Below are 22,222 nucleotides of genomic sequence, written 5' to 3'. Positions count from 1 at the left end.
TGATATTATTTTAATCTTTTGGATAAGCTTTTGATGTCTTTATTTAATCGCCTGCAGCCGTGTGTGAAACAAAAGTTTCGTCTGCACTTGTAAACTGAAATTAGAATGTTTACTTGATGTCTAATTATTTTTATTATAATATTTTAATTTTCTACTCTAGTTTGTATTTTCTTTGTTGAATTCAATTTCATAGTAAAGTAAAGAGTTTTCATTAATGTAGTCGTTGGAAGACGCTAGGAGGATGAAGCGATCATACTTCGAAATAAGAATATTTCTAGTTTATTTTTCAACGATCTCATGTTAATAATTAAAGGATAAGTTTTGGTAGGAAATGACACTTTTTGGTGGCTTCAGAAGAGCAAAACTAGTTCCTTTAGGATGTTACCTATTTCTCGTTCTGTCCTCAGGCTCCCGTTTACATAATCAATCACCATTTCACTTGTAAGCTCGAGGCCTATCGAATTTTCTAATACTAAATACCTAAATACATTGCTTCTGAAGAACCAGGATTGCTGTTTCTTATCAGTCATTTAATCTGAGATTCATTGGATAGACTGGAGGGTGTGCCTTGGCCACTGTTCTCGACCACTTCTTTTTCCATCAAGGCCTGATCCTTCATGGCTTTCACCATATCCTTTCTTTTCGTTCAAGTTGCTTGTTCATTATAATCTCAGCCTGCTTATCAATTGGCTTAAAATACTCTTCAATAGCCGCTTCCTGAAAAAAATGGAAATCTGTATATAAATAAAACTGCTATTAAAATCTCACTAAACAACAATTACTATGAGATAGGTTATCAGGGCAATTTACTAATAGAAGACAGACGGCCAATTACTCGCTTATGATTTTTTTTGCTTTGTGAATCAAACAGCCAGGTGATAAAATTGGACCAGTTTGTCCAACTGTCTGGACATGTCAGATCAAATGTTGACACTACTGGCTACTTGCTATCTTATAAACAACAGCTTGAGGTACATTGCTTTTGAGGCATACGAACTCATAAGGTGAAAAATAGTTCAGTTTCTTCAAGTTTTCTGTTGAGTGTTTGCATCTCCTCAACCATGCGACGAACTTCTGCCACGATGGCCTGTTCAGGAATTTTTCTCGATGCCATCTTCCTGGCTTCAGCCTACAAACAAAAAACTAATAGAAGGATCACATCAAGGCATTTCAACTACAACACAGGTATATTTAAGGACAAAAAAAGGAAAAAAAGTCAGGAAATTCCATTAAAAAAAAAAAAAACTACAATAACATTGCAGAGAACAACACTGAAACTATACACTTCTCCACCATTACACATGCCACTTGACATGCAAAAAAGAGAACCTTTCCTGCCCAATATAAAAACAAAGAAGGCTGCTTCAAAATGAGGGATAGACTTCCCATACATATTATGTACATTAATTAGCAGAATTGACTCCTGAAAAAGGCAGCTGTCATTCCTGAGACATCAGGAAGTTGGTTCTGCCGTAACTAGAATGCAGTATGTCTGTTTTAACTACAATGCAACATATGACACTCTGCATTACACTTCTTCATCTTTTGGAATGATAGTACAACATGCAAGGATAATGCATGATGCACTTGAACTTGTTGTAAATTGTGTTGTCGCATGGAATATGTGGGCTAACCAAATTTGTCGATGGCAAAAATTTTCAGTCATAGAATAAATCCATCAAACAAATAGAAGTATAAGAGAAACATGTAATATCTGGAACTTCTAGAGTTAAATTTGGCTTGTTCCTTTTCCCAGTGAAATAAACTGAACATCAAAATTGTCAACTAATCCTAACAAAACTTTATGATTGATCTGAATTTGTGCAACTATCACTTGGCAAGCTGAGCAGATTGTGCACATAACATTACTTTAGTCATTTAGTGGAAGCTAGTAAGGTTAATTACTTGCTTTCGTATGTGCTTCTTTTCAGTCAATAAGCCTTAAAACTAATTGAGTGAAGGGCATACTCAACCATTTCAGATAAGACAGACAAAGTGAGGGGCAAAACTTGTCATTTTGTAAACAACAAGCAGCTGCACACACCAACGTCCCATTGCTAGATGATTAAGCTAAGGACTATTACCCCTCTAGCCCTCTCAGCAACAATTTAAAATGTCAGCAGATTTAACCCTCCTAAGCCCTCCTAGAAAAGGGGAGAAGCAGCGGACTATTGTCTGCAAACTTTCTAATTGTTATTATTTTTCAGAACCCAAGTGCAAAGTTGGTCTGCTTAACTCAAAAGTCTTAGAGTAGAGTAAAAAGGTCAGGCCAACCATAGCCAAATGTTAGCAAAACAAAAGTCTGATCATAAAAGCATGTACAAATGCCAGCTAAAGAGAAGTCTAAAACAGAACTTCTTAGAACAGCAGAAGAAAAACAAAGAACTGCACTTTATCCTGTGAGAAAAGAAAAATAATCTCAAAGTTTCAAGGTTATTGCAACTAAAAATGTTAAAAAAAAAACAACTGAAATGCTCACCAACCACTTCAATTCGCTTTTGGAGCTGCAATCTATATGATCTAATCCTTCTCGCTTCATATCCGGAAAGTACCCTGATTACGAATAATGCTTTCCATCCAAATTCCAAGAGTTTGTTCATGTCTAAGCTTATAATCTGAAAGACAAAAGGAATAAACGCAGGAGAGTGATAATTTGGTAGCACAAACAAAGCAATTTCAGGATTTTAATCCAATCAAAAGGACTCAATCAGTTTCAGCCCTAAAATTTAACATCTGACATGTTTCAAGCATCTAGATGCCTAAGCCTAAATTTTTTTAACAGTCCAGCACACCCATGCACTTTTTCAGTAACTGAAGCTATTCACGCTTTTACTTCTCATAACACTGCATTTACCAAATAAAAAAACAGAATTTTAACAAAAAGAAACTGAAAATTAAAAACTTTGGAGTTTTCTTTGCAGTGAGGAGAACAACAGGCCTTTAAAGATCAGAAAGGATCATATGGAAAAGAAGAACTGTAAATAAATTAGGTAAACATTATATTGCAAAAGAAACAATGAAACACTAAGTATTATCAAGTTTTGAGTTCCAATGATGCAGAGATTTAGTAGACAGTTATGATATATAATAACATTCATCTATTAGATTTTTAACAAATTGTTCTGATGCAAAGCTTGGCCCATTTCCGCATCAAAAGGGCTGGGTCATTTTCTTTAATCATTGAACTATGGAGATGTTCATCAACTCACCAAGCATTTGGTCTTCTTTTCTAATGTATGCTATCCACATGCTACTCATATATGGAAATTCATTAGACAGCCTGAACCAACCCCAAATAAGACAAAGGGTTTGGAGTTGAAAAGTTAACAATCAACCACAGTGATTAGAAAACCAATTTGAACACAAGTTTAAATTATTCAGGTAACTAGAATGTCTCCTTGATTCTGCTGTCTTAGCAAAAAAAATTATCCTCATATAGAACCATGTAACAGGTTAGATGTCCTATCCTTTCATAGTTACATGTGAATTCATAATGCCTGATCTACTCAAAGCAAGACACCCATCTGCAAACAAGGGGAAGCCTTCTAGTTCTACTTGACACTACATGGCACTCTAGACAAACCAAACACATTTCATTTCCCTAGTATGGTTAGCTCCACATGTAGCAGTTTCAAAATATAAAGAGATGAGTCTTAAACCTGTTACATGAGCATCAACGTTGTAACTACTTAAAAATACACATCAATAAGTCTTTACCTCCACATCACAAGATGATGTTTAAATCCCTCAGATCTTTTTGGAGAAAGCTCCTTATCAACTTTTCCAATGTGGTTGATTACACTCGTCGAACAATGCAGGAACTACAGATAATAAGCGGGAATGTGGTTGACCGAATGAGAGGGAAGGATGACGTCGACGCGCCAACACCATTTAGTAAGAAGGGCCAAAACTAGATTCCTTGATTCGGTGAACACCGCCAACCTTCTGACGGTTGCACATGTCCTCCACATCACAAGATGATGTTAAAACTCCTCAGACAATCCTTTTCAGAGAAAGCTACTTATCAACTTCTCCAATGTGGTTGACTACACTCGTCGAACAATGTAGACACAACAGATAATAAGCGGGAATGCCGACAAAGCAAAGACTGAATGAGGATTAGCCTACCCACCTTAGACATGAGTGTTCCTCTCCAAGTGGATAGGAGGGTTTGAAGTTCTCCAACACTGGTTTCCAAAGAATTTTGTGCATCCTGCCAGAGTAAAGGGCTAACCGAGATAAACACCTGGCAGAGAACCAGCACAGCAGCCCAATTTCTCGGACATGGAATCAAGAGCAGTTTGGGTTACATCAAAACCATATAGAATTTTTTTGTTCCAATTGATTTTGTGGCCCGAAATCAATTAAAAAATGCTAAGCAAAGCCTTGGTACGTAAGATTTCCTGCATAGTGCTCCCCTCTCCATTTTTTCCCCAAATCCTATGTTATCCGACAAGGTGTCCAGGTATCTCTAGCTGATCCAATCACAAGCCTTTTAGAGATCTAAGTTTTAGCATGATCCAAGGGCTGCCATTTTGGTTGAAACAGTCAATTACTTCGTGGACTTCCCTGGTGGCATTAAGTATAAATCTCCCTTCACAAAAGAACTTTGCTCCTTGCTTAATATGAGGAAGCATCATCCTGAGTCTGCTTGCCATAATTCAGGAAACAATCTTGTAGGATCCCGAAATGAGACTAATAGGTCTCAAGTTGGTTACCTTCTCAACATTGTCCTTCTTTGACAAGGGAGTAATAAAGGAGGCTCCAAGGGTACGGTATGTAATCTCATTTAGATTAAAGTCAACCATCATTCATTTGATGTCCTTAGCCATGAAACACCATGTAGCACAGAAGAATTCATCGCTGAATCTGTTGGGCCCCAATGCCTTATCAAGGGGTATTTGAGAGACAGCAATTCCAATTCTTTCATTATGAAAGGCTCCTCCATTCCGTTGTGTTGAGTGTTAGATAAAAGTATCAAATGAAGCAGTTACAACCTCTGACCACCATCCACCTTGGAAACCACCCAGTGAATGGGTCAGTTATGGAAACTGACTTACAATTCCTTCACAAAAAGACTTGAGTAAAAACTTAAAATCTCATTAGCAATAATTGATCTGTCAGGAGTCAGCTCCCTTTCAATTTAAAGAAGTTGATACTATTAGATCAGCGTTGGGTAGATGAAATGGAGTGAAAAAAGTGAATATTTGCATCACCCTCCTTGAGCTAGTGATACCAAACCCTTTGCTTCCATTTAATCCTATCAAGATTGATCAGGTTTTCTAATTTGGCAGAAACAACAATTCCATCAGAGGATTTTGAGGGGGATAGATGTCTACTTTCTTCAAGGATGTCAAGATCTTCAGCCTACAGGTGGAGGGCATCCTTTTGGGCAAAGAGGGAACCATGAGCTGATCAGGACCAAGACCTAAGTTTGTTCTCAGGTATTTTAATTTCATTGCCGCAATAGCACCTCTCTGACTATCCAAATAACACTCCCACCAATCGTCCATGAGCTTGCAACTATTTTTTTCTTCCAGCCAATATTCTCATATTTGAAATGCCTTCTCCCCCACGTACTAGTCTCAATGTATAAGAGAATTGGCCAATGGTCAGAAACCACTCTCCCCAACACTTGACCAGAGACTTCTGTGTATACTTGGAGCAAGCTATCCGTGACAAGAAAACTATCAAGCTTGGACAAGATTGGGTTACATTGCATGTTACTCCAAGTGAATGATTTGCCAGAAGTGGGGGCTTCATCAAGCTCACAAGCACCCATGAAATCAAAGAAACCTCTCATGGTTGAAGAAATATGATAAGCAGGCAATGACTTTTGTTGGCACAAACAAATAACATTGAAATCTCCAGCCATCAACCACTGGAGATTCCAAAAGCTAACAACTTGAGAATCCCAAAAGTCACTCCATTGCATATAACCGCAAGGATAGTAACACTTCCCGGGCATGAAATGGAACTCATTTGACAGTCTTTGAATTTGACACAGAGAAAATTCCCTAATCCTGTGATCTACCTAACACCATTTTGTCCAAAATGAAAATAATGCCACCAATCGAGCCGTTCACCTCCTTAGCTGACCAACCAGTATGAGGTATGTGAGACAAATCATGAAGGATAGTATCAGAAACTGTTTGCAATTTGGTCTCTTGAAGGATCACAAATTGCACTTTCTTGAGGGCTTTGACTATAGCCCTCTTTTTAGAGCTTCCGACTCCCCTCACATTACAAATGAGAATCAATTTTTATCCTTCTTTTTGGCTGCAACTCCTTGGCCCTTGACATTTTTAACCATTGCTGCATGGAAGCACTTTGCATAGTCCAACACTCTGGATCTTTTTGACTCTAGATTGAGTTAGGTAAAGAGTGCACTTGTGATAGTTTGCCAGTTTGGGGGTCTTCGCTTGATGGGTGTTTCCTTCCCCTTCATCAAATGTTGTGGCTCCCCAATTTGTTAAGTGTTGAAATTGTCTGCCTCATTCTCACCCATAGCCTCATTTAGCCTGCTTGAGGTCAATAACATCTGGAATTGGAATTGCCTGGGGAGGTCTTCATGTGGGGACGAATGATTTTGTCTTGAATAATTGTCGCTTCAATTGGTGAATCCATAATTAGCCCGAGGATAGTGAAAGGAGAGTGTCCAGTTGTATCTGGTAGTGGATAGTGGATCTACTGGGTTTGGTGTCAATATTTGTTAGGAAAATCTTTCTAATATAAAAAAATCTTTGTTTTCTTCTGTTTTATTAATACATCTTTTCCAAAAAAAAAAAAAAAAATCTTTCTAATATAAAATATTCCCAGTTCCATTCTCAATTTACTTGTTTGGTGAATCAGATGTACTAAGTTAGTCTTTTCTATTTTCTTGTCCACAACGTCTTGATAGAAATAGAAAGGCACCAACCATACCATTATGTGAACTAGCATTGAGATTGTAAGAAAAGGTCTTTGTTGCTTCCATCAGAAAACTACCAACTGTTTGATGACAATGACTTCACCCTTCTAAATTCATGGACGTGATAATATTTCAGCATTAACTCTTAATTTGAGAGAGGAGAGGTTCTAGTTGCCTCACGTTTGAAGAAACTAAACACTGAAAGCCACAAAAAAACAATTTGTAGTTTCATTATTTTATCTACAGATTCAAAGAGACAGCAGAGCAATGAAAGAAAACTACATCCAGAGCAATAAATGAAAACTATATCCAGATTGCAAATTAAACTATTTTTAGAACTAAAATATAGCAAAACCAGTTGTGAAAGAAATAAGCCTCAGGACTGTGTTATAAGAGAGCTGGGGCCAAAATCAGCTCCCTAAGAGAAAAATTTGAAAAGATCAATTCAGCCAAACTTCTTCACTACGACATAGAAACATTCATTTGAAAATAAAACGATCTAGAGAATGTTATTAAAGATGTAATCCATCAGCTCCCAACTTCCCTCTTCTCTCCATCACTCAAATAATCCTTGGAGAGAGCGAGAGATAGGATCTACAACAAAAAGAGAACATAAATTTAGCTAGTAAAAGAGGCAATTTCATATGAAGAATCCATGACTTCTGCAGATTGTTGTGACAGCCAGAACAAGGTATAAGAAAATTGCTTGAGGCCTAAAGGGAGGAGACGCCACAGTAAGTCTCTAATTGTTGCAGCCTGAAGATGGATCATGTCAGAGAAAAGAGAGCTACGTAAAGTTTCAATTTGTGTTGTTGCCTATGGGCTTTACCTAAATAAGGCTTATTTTCGGTAATGAATAATAAGGTTACAAACTGATACTGGTTCATCCATATTAGTGACCCAACAATGTAAAAAAGTGTATGCATATCTTGTCACATATTATGTGCATCTCCAAATTTTCATATGTCATCTACAGATGTAATGCAGCACCCTTGAAGCCTCATTAGAGGACTGGTTCAGTTAGTATCTAGCTAATGCACTAAAAGCTTTACACATAATGAAACACAAAAAATCTAACTCTTAAACTTATACTAGGTTGGCACAACCTGACACCTATGCCCCATGTTAGGTCCTACAAAATCATAATAATCTTCCATGTTTTCATGCTGAAGTTCATGGTGGCCCATTTTGGCACCAAGTAGCCTTTTCAGAGATGAGACTGTCCATCACTCAAACACAGTATGGTGTCAGCTCTAATATGACATGTTAAGTACCTAGCCAATACCAAAAACTCCAACCAAAGTCCAAGCTTCAAATCTATTACATACTAGACTAGCCTAATCCCACGCTAGGTTAAGCCTTGGAGGATCATAACAAACTCCCATATAAGGGGGTTATACAAAAGACAAGGAAGATTCTGTCCATCACATCACAAAAAATAAACAAAGTTCGATACTTATATGCAGAATCTTAATACTAATAGAGATTGGTGCAAGGTTATAAAGAGATGGCTGCATAAGAAAGAAAGAATAATGAGGAGAAGGGAAGAATCAAACTCGGGATGAAGAGATGATGCATGAAGGAACAGGAAGCTTAAGGGAAGTTAACACTGGTGACTTGTGATATAGACATTGTGACGCCAAGGCTTGAGTGAAAATGGAGTTTGCAGGTTGGGGTATACGCTGATCATTAGGAAGAACCAAACCAAGTGATTTAGGGTGGGCTTCTGCAAGGTAATGCCATGTTAACAAAATATTCCCTGCCAAGGCCTGGTAGAAATGGCAACATTCCATTGCAAGCTGGTTTACACCCAAGAGGGTTGTCTCAAGACACTTCCCGAATGGGCCGATCGGGAGTGGAGAGATGCAAAATATGTTGGAGCAACTGATGAACTTGGAAGAATGTTGGTAAAAGAAAAGACTGTATGCGACAAGCGAAACATGCTCAGAAAGACACAGACTAGTTGGTAATAAAAAGACAAAAAGAATGGCTGTGGCTCTTTCGACGAATCTCTTCCAGCGTCCTCATTTTTGGAAACCACCACTTTGGCAATGGCTGTTTTGCCCATGTCTCATGCCTTCTTTCTTTTGAACGTTTTTTCTTGTCTAATTTGCAAATGGTGGGAATATCATTATGAATGCGTTTTTTAAATTAATAGGTCCCTGAAATGACATTCTATGGAAAGTTATTTTAGAGAGAGTTAAAACTTTTTAGCTCGAGTTCCTGCCATGAGGACTTATCTAATAGGGCACTAAATTAAGCAGTAGGCCATTACGGGATTGGGTTTGTGAAACTGAACGAATAAAAAACCCAGTGGCTTTCCAATAAGTTCAACAAGCTATTTTTAACTTTCCAGATTGATGAGGGAGTCCTGAGAGAGTTCAATGAGGAGAATTTTGGGAAGGGCCTCCAGGGCAAGACCAGAGGTGAAATTCGAAGAGATGAGATCAGAGTCAGTAAGGGTGAGGTCGATGCCTTTACAGCAATGGAATCACCGAGTTAACATCAGAAAGAATGGTCTTCGCAGGGATTTTCATGTCGAAGTGGGACCAAGCTCCATGTAGAACCGACTAAATCAGGAGGAAAAAAATGCTAGTGGACCTGAATTGTTTTAGGATCTGTTGGTCAAGTTCCTCTGTAATGTTCTCTGAGTCATGCTCACTTTCTTGGTGTTACCCCTATTTGGAGGGGCCGAGCAGAAGGCGAGAATGAGACTTGAAAGCGACGTGGGATGCGTGATAATTTTGCTTCAGATAGAGAAATGAAGAGTCCATGATTTTGGATAAAAAAGGAGCTTTTATGAGGGATTAGCAGAGGGAAACAGAGGAAGCCGCCACCATCTTATGGCACAAAACAAGAGAGCGAAGTTGGCTAAAAATAAGCACTAGACGCAAAATGCTCAATTTACAGCATCCCTCCAATAAGCGCGAATATCTCGCACTTGATCTGTTCCGGCTTACAGTAGACGCGAGAACCGGACTGTAGCATAAATATGATTTGTGTAACAAAAAATGAATAGCAAGCAGGAAATTGTAGGGAAAGAAGATGGAGGAAAAAAAGGTAAAGAGGAAGAATAACTCGTTAGCGGGGCCCCCATCACCTAAGGGGCTGCTACTGCTAGAGAAGTTTAACTCACCTCAGAAAGCAGCTGGAAGACGAAAGGGTCCGCTTGGAGTAAAAAAACGAACCTCTCAGGAAGATGATAGGAAAGTACTACCAGCAGCTTCTCGATTTGATTAACAAGAGTAAATTTCGAAACCCACCAAGTCCAGTTTCACCTAGTTGATATACTTCGTCCGCCAACCAGCCCGTCAAGATCATGGATTGGCAGGGCAGAACCGCCTCATCTACTCAAGCCACCTTTAAAAATGGGCTTCAGGTGGTTTGGGTATGTGAGCTGGGACGAGTCGCGGTACCCAGACCGGACTCGCATCCCTCTCCCCTCTTCCCTCGAAACCCTACATTCATTTATCTACCACGTTCGCCCCACTTTTGACCTTTTCTGACATTTCCAGATGTGCTCCTCCCTCTTTATTATCACAATCAACAAATTACACTTAAAAAAAAGTAACAAGAAATCATCCCCCCCTCCCCCTTTCCCAGGGCTAGGCGAGAGGCAAAACAAAGAAAAAAGGGGAAGAAAGGGAGAAAAAAAAAAGGATGAAGAGGGAGGAAAAGAGGAAAAGAGGAAAAGAAGAAAAAGGGAGGAAAGAAAAGAAAAAAAAGGAGAAGGGAAAAGAAGAAAGGAAAAAAGAAAAGGGAAAAAGGAAAAAGAAAAGAGAAAAGAGAGAATAAGGAAAAAGAAAAAAAAGGAGGAGAATAAAAAATAAATAATGAAAAATTAGATATAATTTTTAAATAGAATCAGTAAAATCATATTTTTTAGATGCAATTAATTATGATGTAAAATAATCTAGTTTTTTTTAAAAAAAAAAGAGGTAATATTATAATTAAAATGAAAAATTATAATTATTTTGTTCGTTCATTAATTTTTCTTGTCGTGTAATTTATTGGTTCAATATTTAATTCAAAATTACATAAAGGTTTTGCCCTGGAGAAGGGATTTTCTCCAACAAAATTGGGAATTTGCTGGGAGAAAGTCCCTTCTCCCCTATATTCGTTGTGAAAGTCTTTTGTGTTTTTTTGGTCTTCACCTCAATAAGAGAAAAGGAAAAAAAATAAGGAAAAAAAATAGGAGGAGAAAAAAGGGGAAACAGTAAAGAAGATTGAGGAAAAAATAAAAATAAAAATAAAAAAAAGAAGGAAAAAAATAAAAATAAAACTAAGGTTTTCCCAATGATTTAGAAAATTCGCTAGGAGTGAGGACTTTATTTCAATGAATTTCCTAATTTTGCTGGGAGAAAGTTCTTTTCTTTTTTCCTTCTTTCTCCTCTTTTTGTTGGGAGGAGAAGAAAAAAAAGGAAAGAAAGAGAAAAAAAAAAGGAAAAAACAAAAAAACAAAAAAGCAAGATTAAAGAAAAAAAAAAGGTAAAAGAGAAGAAGGAAAAAAGGAGAAGAGAATTCGTTAAGAGGGGTGACTTTCAATGAGTTTTCCAATTTCAGTTGGACTTCTCCCAACAAGTGTCCCAAATTTGCAAAGAAAAACGATGTTTTTACTCTTTTGCTTTTCTCCTCCACGGCTAGTTTTTTAATCAAAATTGAAAATTTTAAATAATCTCTAGGAAATATATAAATCAAATGAATATTCTAGATTATCCAAGAGAAAAAAGGAAAAGCAAGTGAAAAAATGGAAGAAAAGGAGAAAGAAAAAGTGAAAAAGAAAAAGAAAAAAATAAAAAATAAAAAATAGGAGGTGAATAAAAAGAGAAATGGATAAAATTAATAAAAAAATTAAAAATTAAAAAGAGATAATAATATAATTAAAGTGAAAATTTATAATTAATTTATTCATTCATTAAATTTTCCTGTAGCATACTTTATTTGTATTATTTAATTCAAAATTACAAGAAAGAGTTTTTCAATGGTTAATTTTTTCCAACAAATATAGGAATTCATTGAAGAAGTCAACTTTCTCTTAAACTCCTGCCAAGAAGGTTTGGAAATTAGATCTCTCCTAACAAATTTGAAATTCACTAGCAGAAGTCGATGATCTCTACCAATGAATTTCATATTCACTTGGAGAAATTTTGTCTCTCCCAACGAATTATAGAATTTGTTGAGAGAAGTCTTTTTGCTAGTGAATTTAATTCATATAGATGAAAAAAAAAGGGCAAGATTTCTAAACGAATGAGAGAGAGAATCAAAATTGATATAGTTAGAAATGGGCTGTTGAGTACATGACCTTACTTTCTTTTGCACAACAATGGGTAAGTGAAGATCAGATTGACTAAGTTCAGATATGATGCCGAAGAAGGCCAAGAGCAACCGGGTTGATGGGAAGCTGGAATTTTTGGGATGTACAGATGGTACTTGAATAAGACCATGTTCTGAAATTCTCCAAATCAGTTCCCATTTTCGGGATTACAGTTGACTTTGAAAAATGAATCATCACCCAAATTATTCCCTCCCACCCATTAATCATCTCCACCTTCATTTACACCTTTTTTTTTTTATTTATTTAACTTAACCGCGTTGCTTGTGGAATCGCGGACCAAATATCAAACTAGAGATCGATTGTTCGGCTCAAAAGCCGGGAGAGCTGCGAACGTGCCACGATCCTAGCCGTCCGTTTCGTTTGGCCAGAAGGTTGACGTCCAACTGTTCGCGACGCCGGAGCGGCGACACGGATCCTATCGGTTGCGGTCAGGTGGACGCACGGTGGGAGGCTTTCCCTAGGGAATGTTTTGGGCGTGCAGAAATTGAGGAGAACGAAATTCCAAAACAAAAACAAAAAAGGGAGAAAAGGGAAAAAGTGGAGAGGAGTGAGAGAGGACGAGCACGGTGGACAGAAGACAGAAGACAGAAGAGAACAGGAGGGAACAAGAACGATACGGCAGCCTGTAAAAAGTTGGAGCCGTTTGTATTTTAACGGGGAGAGGGAGAAAAAAGCGGGAGAGAAGAGCGCTTGAAGGAGGAGCCCAAAACGAAATACCGTACTAGGGGCAATCCCGCGGATTTCCATTATTGCAAGTCGTAGCCAGGGTAAGTGAAAGCACGAGAAGACTCTGAGAAGGCTTTGTAGTTCGCAATGTGATGTAATATGACGTCATTGGACGCTTTAGGTAGCGCTTCTCAGCTAGTTGTTCTCTCCTCGTATACCAAGCAGGAGAAGAGAAGTGAGAAAGAAGGTCGAGAGTGGAGTTAAACGGAGTGGGAAAGGAGGTGCCGCGTGCGGGGGTATTTAATGAAGTAAGCGAGGTGAACGGAGAAAGAGGTTCTCTCTTTTGGTATTTATTATTATAATCATGATGATGGTGATTAGATAGGATCAGATTATATTAGTGTAAGAAGACACGTACAAATTCCTGGTCTTTTCCCCTTCTCAGAAAAACAACATCACCCACACTTCACGAAGATCAAAAGAAAAACGTCTCTTTCTCTTTCTCTGATCTTCAAATCCCAACAGAGAAAAACCTCGCTCGCCTCCTCCTGCTCCAAGGTAGGTAATTCTTTTATAGCTCTTTTTCTCTCTCTCTCTCTTGCGACCAGTTTGATCAGGACTACTGCAACAAGCGCCGCCTGAAATGTTGTCTTTGATTGTTAGGGAGATATATATCTGGAAGGCGAACTTGCGCGGAGAAGATTAAGTCGTGAAGACAATCTATGCAGCCTTGCAGTAAAGAAATGCAAGGAATGGCATCCATGATGGCTCTGCAAGAGCTGCAGAATAACCAACAATCTCAACAACAGCAACAGCAGATTCAAAACCCTCAGATGCAAGTGCAGCCCACCTCCCATTTCGACCCTACACAGTCTCATGACGATTTCCTTGACCAAATGCTTTCCGGCTACCCTTCGTGGTCTGACAACCAGAAGCAGCTGTTCAACATATCCCTCGTCTCACAAAACCACTCCGACGACCCGTCCCAGCACGCCGAGAATCTTCACCACAACCCTTACGACGAGTCCAGTCTCCTCGCCTCGCGCCTCCGTCAGCATCAAATAAGCGGAAATTCTCCAACCGCCGGGGGGAAACCCATGGTTCTTCCGCAGCAACTTCTAATGGCTAGAGCAGGCATGACGAGATCCCCATCAGCGGCGGCGGCCGGCTGCGAGTCTGGTCTTCTTCCACTACCCCTATCTTTGGGCAACGGCGAATCTTCAGATTCTCGCCTTGACGTGGGGGCTTCCTTCAGATCGCACAACGCGGTAAGTCCCTCCGTTTCCGTTTACGAGTTCCCTTTTTGCCAAGGGGAACGACCTCGATTAATCTGTAGAATATCTCCTAACCAAATCTCTCCTGATATTATTTATCTATATATTTGTATGAAATTAAGATTCCATGATCCATTTCTATCTGTTTGAACTTCTCTCTCTTTTTTTTTCTCTCTCTCTTTCTGAATCAGTTTGTTTCAATTTTAGGGAGGAGAGGGTACGGTTCCAGGGCTTTACAACGGATTCACCGGATCTCTTCCACGAACCACTCAAACAACTAGCCAGCAACAACCTTTCCAACCCCCTCAAGTATAAAAAACATCCTAAACTTTCTATTCTTGATTATTCTTTTCTTGATAGTGTTATAATGCTCAATCTATAAGACGTTACTGAACCGTAATCATTAGCATATTCATATTCGATCATCCATCCAGTTCTTCCCTAAACTTTCGCCCAAATCAAGATTTTCACTGACTTTACTAATGTTAAGTTCAACTCATTTTTTGTCCAATTCGTAGACGGTTTCGATTGGATCTCAGAACTTCGGCACAGCCACCGGTACAGGAATCAATCAACCACCGGCGGCAGGGGCCGGTGCCGGTGTCGGTGTCGGTGGCACAGCCGCACCGAGACAGAGAGTTAGGGCCAGGAGAGGACAGGCGACTGATCCGCACAGTATCGCTGAAAGAGTAAGCTTTTTTTTTTTTTTCCAGTTATTTTGTTTGTGTTAGTTGATTTAATCAAATTAAACCACTGAGTGCAACATTACACATTAAAACCCTACCGACAAAAAAAATCTGGAAAACACGAAGACGCCTGGCTTTTCTGTTTGTTCTCATTTTGATTCGTTCTGTTCTTCGATTTCGAAATGACCTTTTAAATTTTATGGTATTGTTTTTGTTTTCTGTGGCAGTTGCGCAGGGAGCGTATCGCCGAAAGAATGAAAGCTCTGCAAGAACTGGTGCCAAACGCGAATAAGGTAAGTGGGAGATTGCGTTTCTTTCCCATTATGCCCTGCTTTACTTTTTATTGGTCGATTTTCCGGTTTGAGGAAAAGCCGACGGGCGCGAATTTGCTGTTATTTCCTAGTGAGATGACTCTGACTGGAGGCAAAGCCAAAATTCCTCTCGTCCCTCTGTGAAGGGACGTGTGTTTTGTCCTCTAGTGGAAAAAAGGATCGGGGTTGTATCCGTAATTACGAATGTTGCCTGTGGTGATGATGGTCTTTTTTGCATCTTTTTGCTGGCTTGGAATGACAGACGGACAAGGCATCGATGCTGGACGAAATTATCGATTACGTAAAATTCCTCCAGCTCCAAGTCAAGGTAAAATACTTTCTTCGGATTCCTGTTTTTTTATTAATTAAAGTAGGAGAAAGAGTCATTTTGATCTGAAATCTGTAATATAATAACGGCTCGACAATTTGTTACTTTGCGTGTCCAGGTTCTGAGTATGAGCAGGCTCGGTGGTGCTTCAGCTGTCGCCCCCCTCGTCGCTGATATTTCCTCCTCGGAGGTAAAAAAAAAGGATTACAATCAGTTAAATAAAGAGCACAAAATTGATAAATTAACATTGCCTTCTCGTTTTTCCTATACTGGGGGTTCCCTGCTGATTGTCCGTCAGCCTAGAGCACTTCGAGAGTTCGAGACTTTTGAGTAGGGATCTGTCCTTGTCGTCTCGGAAATTTCTCAAGAGGGAGAAAGAGAGTAGAAAGGGTTGTCTTCCATTTCTTTACTGGCGGTTCCTTTTTCAAATGGAAATGCTTTGAATGTTTATTATCTTGTTGGTCTCGAATATACCACACACCCTTAATGGGGTAGTTGGTGACGCATTAGTATTTAATTTAAACTATTCATTTTCTTGTTGTGTTTTTTCTAAAGCTCTTTCATGATTTGTTAATAATAACTCAATGAGGTAAGTGGTGAGTGGTTTCAGGCGGCGAGCGGCATGGGAAGGAGCAGTAACGGGAACCAAGCGTCGTCGACAAATGACAGCCTAACAGTGACGGAACACGCGGTGGCGAAGCTGATGGAAGAAGACATGGGTTCGGCCATGCAGTACCTCCAGGGGAAAGGGCTGTGTCTCATGCCCATCTCACTCGCCTCGGCCATCTCATCGGCAACTCGCAGCTCCAATCCTTTGCTCGGGGACTCCCCTTCCTCCCCAAGCATGTCGGTTCTCACTGTTCAGTCCGCCATTGCCAATGGCGGAGCCGACACCTCCGTCAAGGACGCTGCCTCTGTCTCTAAACCTTGATAGACTTATAACATAAACATACTCGCGAAGCAAACAATGGAGAAGATGAAGATGGTAGAAGACTGAGGGTGTACATTAACTGACGGCGTGAAGTCTGCGAGAATGTGGAAGTCGGTTCATTGACGCCGTATTCACGTAGACTTTGGCCAAGCTGCAACAATTCCGACTGCTTTTTAGCCATACCCTTCCTTTTATTGTTCACATCCATCGTTTTTTTTTCAAGTTTTTGTATCTTTTAGTTAGGCAAAAAGGCTGATGCAGTTATGCTCGTAGGTTTATCTTCCTCTTTTGCGTTCGTCGTTCTCAGTTGGTTTAATTTTATGAGTTGGGTTGCTTGTCGTTTTTTCAATGTATGGAGGAGATTGTCAGTGGCTGCTGTTTCTTTTTTAATGTTTATGAAAAGAAAAATAATGGTGGCGGAAGAAAAGAGGGAGGAAGAGAGGCAATGACTCGTGGGAGTACGTTTTGAAATCTGTTTCTTTATCTACTCGTTAGTGAATGAATCATGTTAGTGATGGAGGGAGTCAACGAGCCAAAAAACAATTGGAAAGAGAGGCAGAGAAAAAACAAAAGAAAACACTTGGAGAGGGGGAGGTGGTTTTTTTTTTTCTTTTATCTTCTTTGGTGGGTTCTTGTCCATTCTCAATCCTAGTTTTTTGTCTTGCACCTTTTCATGCAGACATATGTGCTAACTGTTTTTTGTTTTCTTTTTAAATACATGAGGAGCAGGATCGTCTGAAAATTCTTTATATACTTCAATGGCTATTTGTCTACTCGTTCGTGTCGACTACTTATTCATAACTGGGGATGGACTAAGCTAGATGAAAGCAGCTGTGAAGTTAATTTGTAAAAGAAGGGAATGGTATATATCTTCTTTATCGGGAAGTAATTAGTATAACTCGGTATAAGCACTAGGTAAGTAGGAGATTAGTGGAGTATTGCAACCTTTAGCCACGTTATCATGTATCCAACGTCAGCAAGTTTTTTTGCGAAGAGCAAGCAAGTGATAATGGAAATTCGGGCAACAAAAGCCAGTTTTTTCATGCTTTTGGATTCCGTGTTTATGTTCCTTTTCTAAGTGTTTGGTCTGTTCAAGTGATGGACTTGTGCCTGCTTCAATTACGTGTTTCATTTGCTATGCGAATTCGGCTACTTTTAGTACTATAGCGCACAAGTGCATAAATCACCATTAGGGAAAATTAGGAAATTTGACGCTCACAAGGCAAACAAGCTCGATCGAAAGTTGAGTTGACATAAGAGGGATGGAGAGAGTTCACTTTATCGTTATCATTTTACTAGTGGGTGCTATGAGTTAAGCGCCCTTTCTTGTCTCTGGGTTCCTCCCATTAACGAACTTACAAGAAAGCTTTGGGCGTTTGGAAGAGGAGCAGAGTGTAGTTTTGGACGTTTATGCGCATTGAGCAGATGTGAATGGGTTATTATGGGTGGGTCAGTGCCTACTGTTTCCCTGGTCAGAAGGGCAACCCCTTTTTTTTTTTTTTTTTCCACCATAAATTATGCGCAGTGTTGTCTATTGTTGTTGGTGCGGTATAAAAAAAAACCAAGGCGTATCATGTCTTCTGCCTGTAAACTGAGATGGTGGGATCCAAATAGGCTGAGTCGATTGCGACTTCACATTCTGACATTCCTCTTGTGCTTCTGTGTGCCTCATTGCTCTCTCCTGACATCTACCACATGTCACCTTCTTTCCATCCTCTCTTCTTTGACTCTCTCTCGCTCTCTCTCCCATCTCCTGATCATCAGTTGAGCATCTCTGCCCAAAGTAAACTCATGTGGTGCTGAAAACTTCAGGCGATTCTGTTCGTGTTTTCTGCTTTTTAAGTGGATAGTAAGCTCCAGGTCATGCACCAAATTAATGAGAAGCTGCTTTCCGTGTTGAAGTTAACACACATGAGGTGGTCTCAGGATGATTTTAATACGGGAGTGAAACTCTCTGTAAACTTTAGGCCATGGAACCCACAGAAAAGAAAAAAAAAAAAATTTCTGTTGTTTAGCAGTAACTAAATTACACTTTTGAAAAGGTCTTTACATAGAAGGATTGTTAAATAAAAGAGGGGGCCCGACAATTTTGAGGATTAGGAAGTTCGTGGACTGCTGATGGGCTTAAATATTTCTTAAAAAAGTATATTTGTGATGACAAGTGTCCATAACTGAATTCAATTTGACTAAGCCTGTATTAAAAATTCATTAATTTAAAATTTGCCAAATGAAAAATTAGAAAAATAAGTTATTGAAATGGCTTGTCTTTAATATGCATGTTACGCCTTCGCTAACAAACCGGTCTTTTGGCGTAATGGTTAGTAAGTATCAGAGTAGGTGGTCTCGAGTTCAAGTCCCGCTCCCCCGTTTGTTTCGTCCCCGCATAGGTAGGAGTTTGTCTTTGGCCGTCCCTGTATAGGTGGGATTGCGCTAACATACGAATCTTTTGGCACAATGATTAGTAGAATAAGTAACATATTTTACTTTTTATAGCTTGTCCATATTTGATTGAATGACTGCTCTCATTTAAAAAAAATATATACAAATATAAAAAATACTAAACGAAGAGACAATTAAAATACTCGTGCGTATTTCTTGCAAAAATATGAATATTTTTTTTTCATTTTTCGGTATCTAAAAGAAGTACAACCTGTACAAACGATCGAGTTATTGCACTCGTGGACCAATTACATGATTTTCCTTCCAGATGAGGTGGAAAGCCCACCAACTCTAGCGCAGTTGCCCTTGGCGCTAGCATTTCCACCAACTACACCCAGGGTTAACTAACTATAGTTAGTCTCACCCGCAATTCGCAGAAATATTCTGGTACTGCTGGTTAAGTGAACAGAAGACACGTGTCCAACGGTTGGAGTCTATAAAGCGATGTGAGGATTCCCAGCACCCAATTCAACGGCCCGTAAATAAAGACTCCTCCGTCAGCGGTGTTCCTGGTACTGTCGACATGCCGGCGGAAGGTTCCTCTGCGGCCGGTCGGACCGTCTGCGTGACGGGAGCCGGCGGTTTCATTGCTTCTTGGTTGGTCAAGCTTTTGTTGGAAAGAGGCTACACTGTTAAGGGAACTGTTAGAAATCCAGGTTTTCTTCCTATTCTCGGTTTTTTGTTAATACGGAATTAGTTCGTGCTCTTTTACACAATTCTGATATCTGTCTCTTTTTTCTAATAAAATTTTAAATATTATGAGTTTAGAGGATCCCAAGAATTTCCATTTAAAGGAGCTGGAAGGTGCGCATCAGCGCTTGATTCTCTGCAAAGCCGATCTATTGGATTACGAGAGCCTCTGCGAAGCGATTAAAGGCTGCCATGGTGTTTTCCACACCGCTTCTCCAGTCACGGACGATCCTGTTAGTATTTTGATAGATCGACACTTTTTTCTCTTTTTTGAAAACTGGCAGGGTGATGAGGTGATCTTAGTCTGGGAACGATTTCTCGCAGGAGCAAATGATTGCCCCGGCCATGGACGGGACGAAGAACGTCATCAACGCGGCTGCGGAGGCCGGAGTCCGCCGCGTGGTGTTCACGTCTTCGATCGGAGCCGTCTATATGGATCCAAACCGGGGCCCTGACGAGGTCGTCGACGAGACTTGCTGGAGTGATCTCGACTTCTGCAAAAAAACTAAGGTCATTCCGACTTGCCTCCTTGATTCTCACTGTGTTTGACAGTAATGCCTCTACAGGTGAAGTATTTACTGGCATTTTGGACTTGAGATTCGACTTCGGGTCAGTAATCAATATTTTCTCGTGTTTTCGGAATGATACAGAATTGGTATTGCTACGGAAAGGCGGTTGCGGAGCAGGCGGCTTGGGAGGTGTCCAAGGAACGGGAGGTGGACTTGGTGGTCGTGAACCCCGTGCTGGTGCTTGGTCCGATACTTCAGCCCACAGTCAATGCGAGTATAGTGCACGTACTCAAGTACTTAACTGGGTCTACCAAGACGTATGCAAACTCGGTGCAGGCGTACGTGCACGTGCGGGACGTGGCGGAGGCCCACATACTCGTCTACGAGACGCCGTCAGCCTCCGGCCGCTACCTCTGCGCCGAGAGTGTCCTCCACCGCGGTGACGTCGTCGAGATTCTCTCCAAGCTCTTCCCAGGGTATCCCATTCCCACCAAGTAAGTAGCTTAAATTTCGCTTCAATTCTCTCCCTCTCGCTTTTATTTTGAAATATGAGCTCCCATAATGATTTTGGCTTGGAAAGAGTGGACAATTCGAAACTTCCATGCAAGCCTCGTCCGAATTTGCAAACTCATTGCTGTTTTGGCGTCAAAGCATGACAAATAAGGTAGTTCTTCGTGTTTTGGCAGGGGATAATTTATTTCTTTTAGAAGAAGCCGTGCCTTTTGCTTCAAATCCCAAATAGAATCTATGCTTTCATGGCTCATAAAGAGAAGACAGCCTAAAATGTTTCAAACGTTTGACTGACGGGGCTCCCCTGGTCGGTGTACCAAACATACATGGACCACCCTTGGCAGGCCTCATGTCCATGTCTTCTACTCGGATTTTGGTAATCTCTCCCAATTGTTAATCTTTTGTGACAGGCAAATTTCCCTACCTACCACGAGTCACATTCTCTTTGAGGTCTCTAGTGTCTACGGAAACCTCTGGACCACTATGGCGTCGACTCCAGGACCAGTTTCCCACCTAAAAAGCAATAAAAGTAAATATATAAAAATCGAAAGACAGCCTGGCGTCCTTTACCTGTAGTTCTTTCCTTAGCCCCTCGCAAATTTTGCCTTATATTATATTTTATTGGCTAGAAGACTTCTAGAGGGCTGATAGTGCTCGAGGAAAGAGCAGGACTCTTATTTCTCCACGAAAATTTCTTCAATGCTGTCAATAATGTAATGATTGCTGGGGGGCTGGAAAAGAAAAAAATTAGGTCCATCAAGTATCTCTGACGCAGAATTGCTGGAGTGTTTGGTGAGATGTGTGCCAACAACCATTACCAAACTTCATCATTGACATATCTGCTGGGTGACATATGATATCAATTACAATCACGACGGCTTCTTTACGAAAGAAGTCTTTTAGAAATCAAGACCCATCTCAGCAGATTCTTTTGTTCCCAAACGAAGGCTTCTTTGTTAAGAGTATTATCATTATTATTGATATTCTTATCATTGTTAATGATTGTTTCCATGGTGAAGGTGCTCGGATGAGGTGAATCCCAGGGCGAAACCTTACAAGTTCTCGAATCAGCGGCTCAAAGAGTTGGGACTTGAGTTCACCCCAGTCAAGCAAAGCCTCTACGACACTGTAAAGAGCTTGCAGGAAAAGGGCCACCTCTCTCCACCCCCACAACCCATCTCCTAAGAGTGGTTTGCCCCCATTAAAACTGGAATTAAATAAAAAGGACTGTGAGCAAGATGATTAGTAAGAGTATAAAACTAAAACTTGCTTTCTTTGTCGTTACTGTTTGTCCTTGGGAGTTTGATGTCAGGGCAGAAGTCTCGCTGATAATTTTGAGTGGACAATGTGTCCTTCATATTTGTACGTGATCTCTTATATATGATTGTATAGAGATATTATAGCAATTATTTACAGTTTGTAGTTTGTCTATGGGAGTATTGCCTTCGAGCTAAATTTTATAGCTTTGATGGGAGTAATTAGTCGAATATTAACATTAGATTATAAGCTCACTCCTTTCAGGGAGACGTGTCTTAGGCTTTCTCCATTCCGAATGTTAGTTCCCGGCCTAACAAATTCGAAGCCCTTTTCAGTACGTTCAATCTCTCTTTCATCAATGCTTGATTACTTTACG

General features: G+C 40.0%; 3 protein-coding genes across 4 annotated transcripts; 2 read left to right on the top strand and 1 right to left on the bottom strand.

The window, feature by feature from the left end:
- Nucleotides 1-400: 400 nt before the first annotated feature.
- LOC137947011 (uncharacterized) lies at nt 401-10,090 on the bottom strand. The gene is made up of 4 exons (XM_068793303.1): nt 10,047-10,090; nt 2,484-2,615; nt 994-1,143; nt 401-717 (listed from the first exon to the last, which is right to left on the bottom strand). The coding sequence occupies exons 2-4, from the start codon at nt 2,598-2,600 to the stop codon at nt 625-627; spliced, it is 360 nt and encodes a 119-aa protein (XP_068649404.1). The 5' UTR covers nt 2,601-2,615; nt 10,047-10,090; the 3' UTR covers nt 401-624.
- Nucleotides 10,091-13,139: 3,049 nt separating this feature from the next.
- Nucleotides 13,140-16,713, top strand: LOC137946437 (bHLH transcription factor RHL1-like). 2 transcript variants are annotated; one of them, XM_068792719.1, is made up of 8 exons: nt 13,140-13,469; nt 13,575-14,179; nt 14,393-14,494; nt 14,704-14,874; nt 15,099-15,164; nt 15,445-15,510; nt 15,629-15,700; nt 16,121-16,713. In XM_068792719.1, the coding sequence occupies exons 2-8, from the start codon at nt 13,634-13,636 to the stop codon at nt 16,439-16,441; spliced, it is 1,344 nt and encodes a 447-aa protein (XP_068648820.1). In that variant the 5' UTR covers nt 13,140-13,469; nt 13,575-13,633; the 3' UTR covers nt 16,442-16,713. The 2 variants fall into 2 exon arrangements, with proteins under 2 accessions (XP_068648820.1, XP_068648821.1); XM_068792720.1 differs by having other exon boundaries at nt 13,140-13,473.
- Nucleotides 16,714-19,362: 2,649 nt separating this feature from the next.
- On the top strand, nt 19,363-22,020 carry LOC137945592 (cinnamoyl-CoA reductase 1-like). The gene is made up of 5 exons (XM_068791533.1): nt 19,363-19,536; nt 19,649-19,803; nt 19,895-20,080; nt 20,221-20,573; nt 21,609-22,020. Exons 1-5 carry the CDS (start codon nt 19,404-19,406, stop codon nt 21,772-21,774), a joined length of 993 nt encoding a protein of 330 aa, XP_068647634.1. The 5' UTR covers nt 19,363-19,403; the 3' UTR covers nt 21,775-22,020.
- Nucleotides 22,021-22,222: the final 202 nt, after the last annotated feature.

The sequence above is a fragment of the Aristolochia californica genome, unplaced genomic scaffold (genome assembly GCF_029961685.1).
Source record: "Aristolochia californica isolate CCGP_79_NKW_82.1479 unplaced genomic scaffold, dmAriCali1.0.hap1 SCAF_12, whole genome shotgun sequence".
NCBI classification, from domain to species: Eukaryota; Viridiplantae; Streptophyta; class Magnoliopsida; order Piperales; family Aristolochiaceae; genus Aristolochia; species Aristolochia californica.
This window is presented reverse-complemented; position numbering and strand designations above follow the sequence as displayed.

Bases quoted from the DNA above. Each gene is read 5' to 3' on its own strand.
- LOC137947011 (XM_068793303.1), bottom strand. From the start codon at position 2,600: ATGAACAAACTCTTGGAATTTGGATGGAAAGCATTATTCGTAATCAGG. The intron at 1,144-2,483 runs GTTGGTGAGCAT...TCCTTCTATTAG, and splicing joins TCCAAAAGCGAATTGAAGTG to TTTTTTGTTTGTAGGCTGAA. The intron at 718-993 runs GTATGCCTCAAA...CATTTTTTTCAG, and splicing joins ATTTTTCACCTTATGAGTTC to GAAGCGGCTATTGAAGAGTA.
- LOC137946437 (XM_068792719.1), top strand. From the start codon at position 13,634: ATGCAGCCTTGCAGTAAAGAAATGCAAGGAATGGCATCCATGATGGCT. The intron at 14,495-14,703 runs GTATAAAAAACA...TCCAATTCGTAG, and splicing joins AACCTTTCCAACCCCCTCAA to ACGGTTTCGATTGGATCTCA. The intron at 15,511-15,628 runs GTAAAATACTTT...TTGCGTGTCCAG, and splicing joins TCCTCCAGCTCCAAGTCAAG to GTTCTGAGTATGAGCAGGCT.
- LOC137945592 (XM_068791533.1), top strand. From the start codon at position 19,404: ATGCCGGCGGAAGGTTCCTCTGCGGCCGGTCGGACCGTCTGCGTGACG. The intron at 19,804-19,894 runs GTTAGTATTTTG...GATTTCTCGCAG, and splicing joins CTCCAGTCACGGACGATCCT to GAGCAAATGATTGCCCCGGC. The intron at 20,081-20,220 runs GTCATTCCGACT...GGAATGATACAG, and splicing joins ACTTCTGCAAAAAAACTAAG to AATTGGTATTGCTACGGAAA.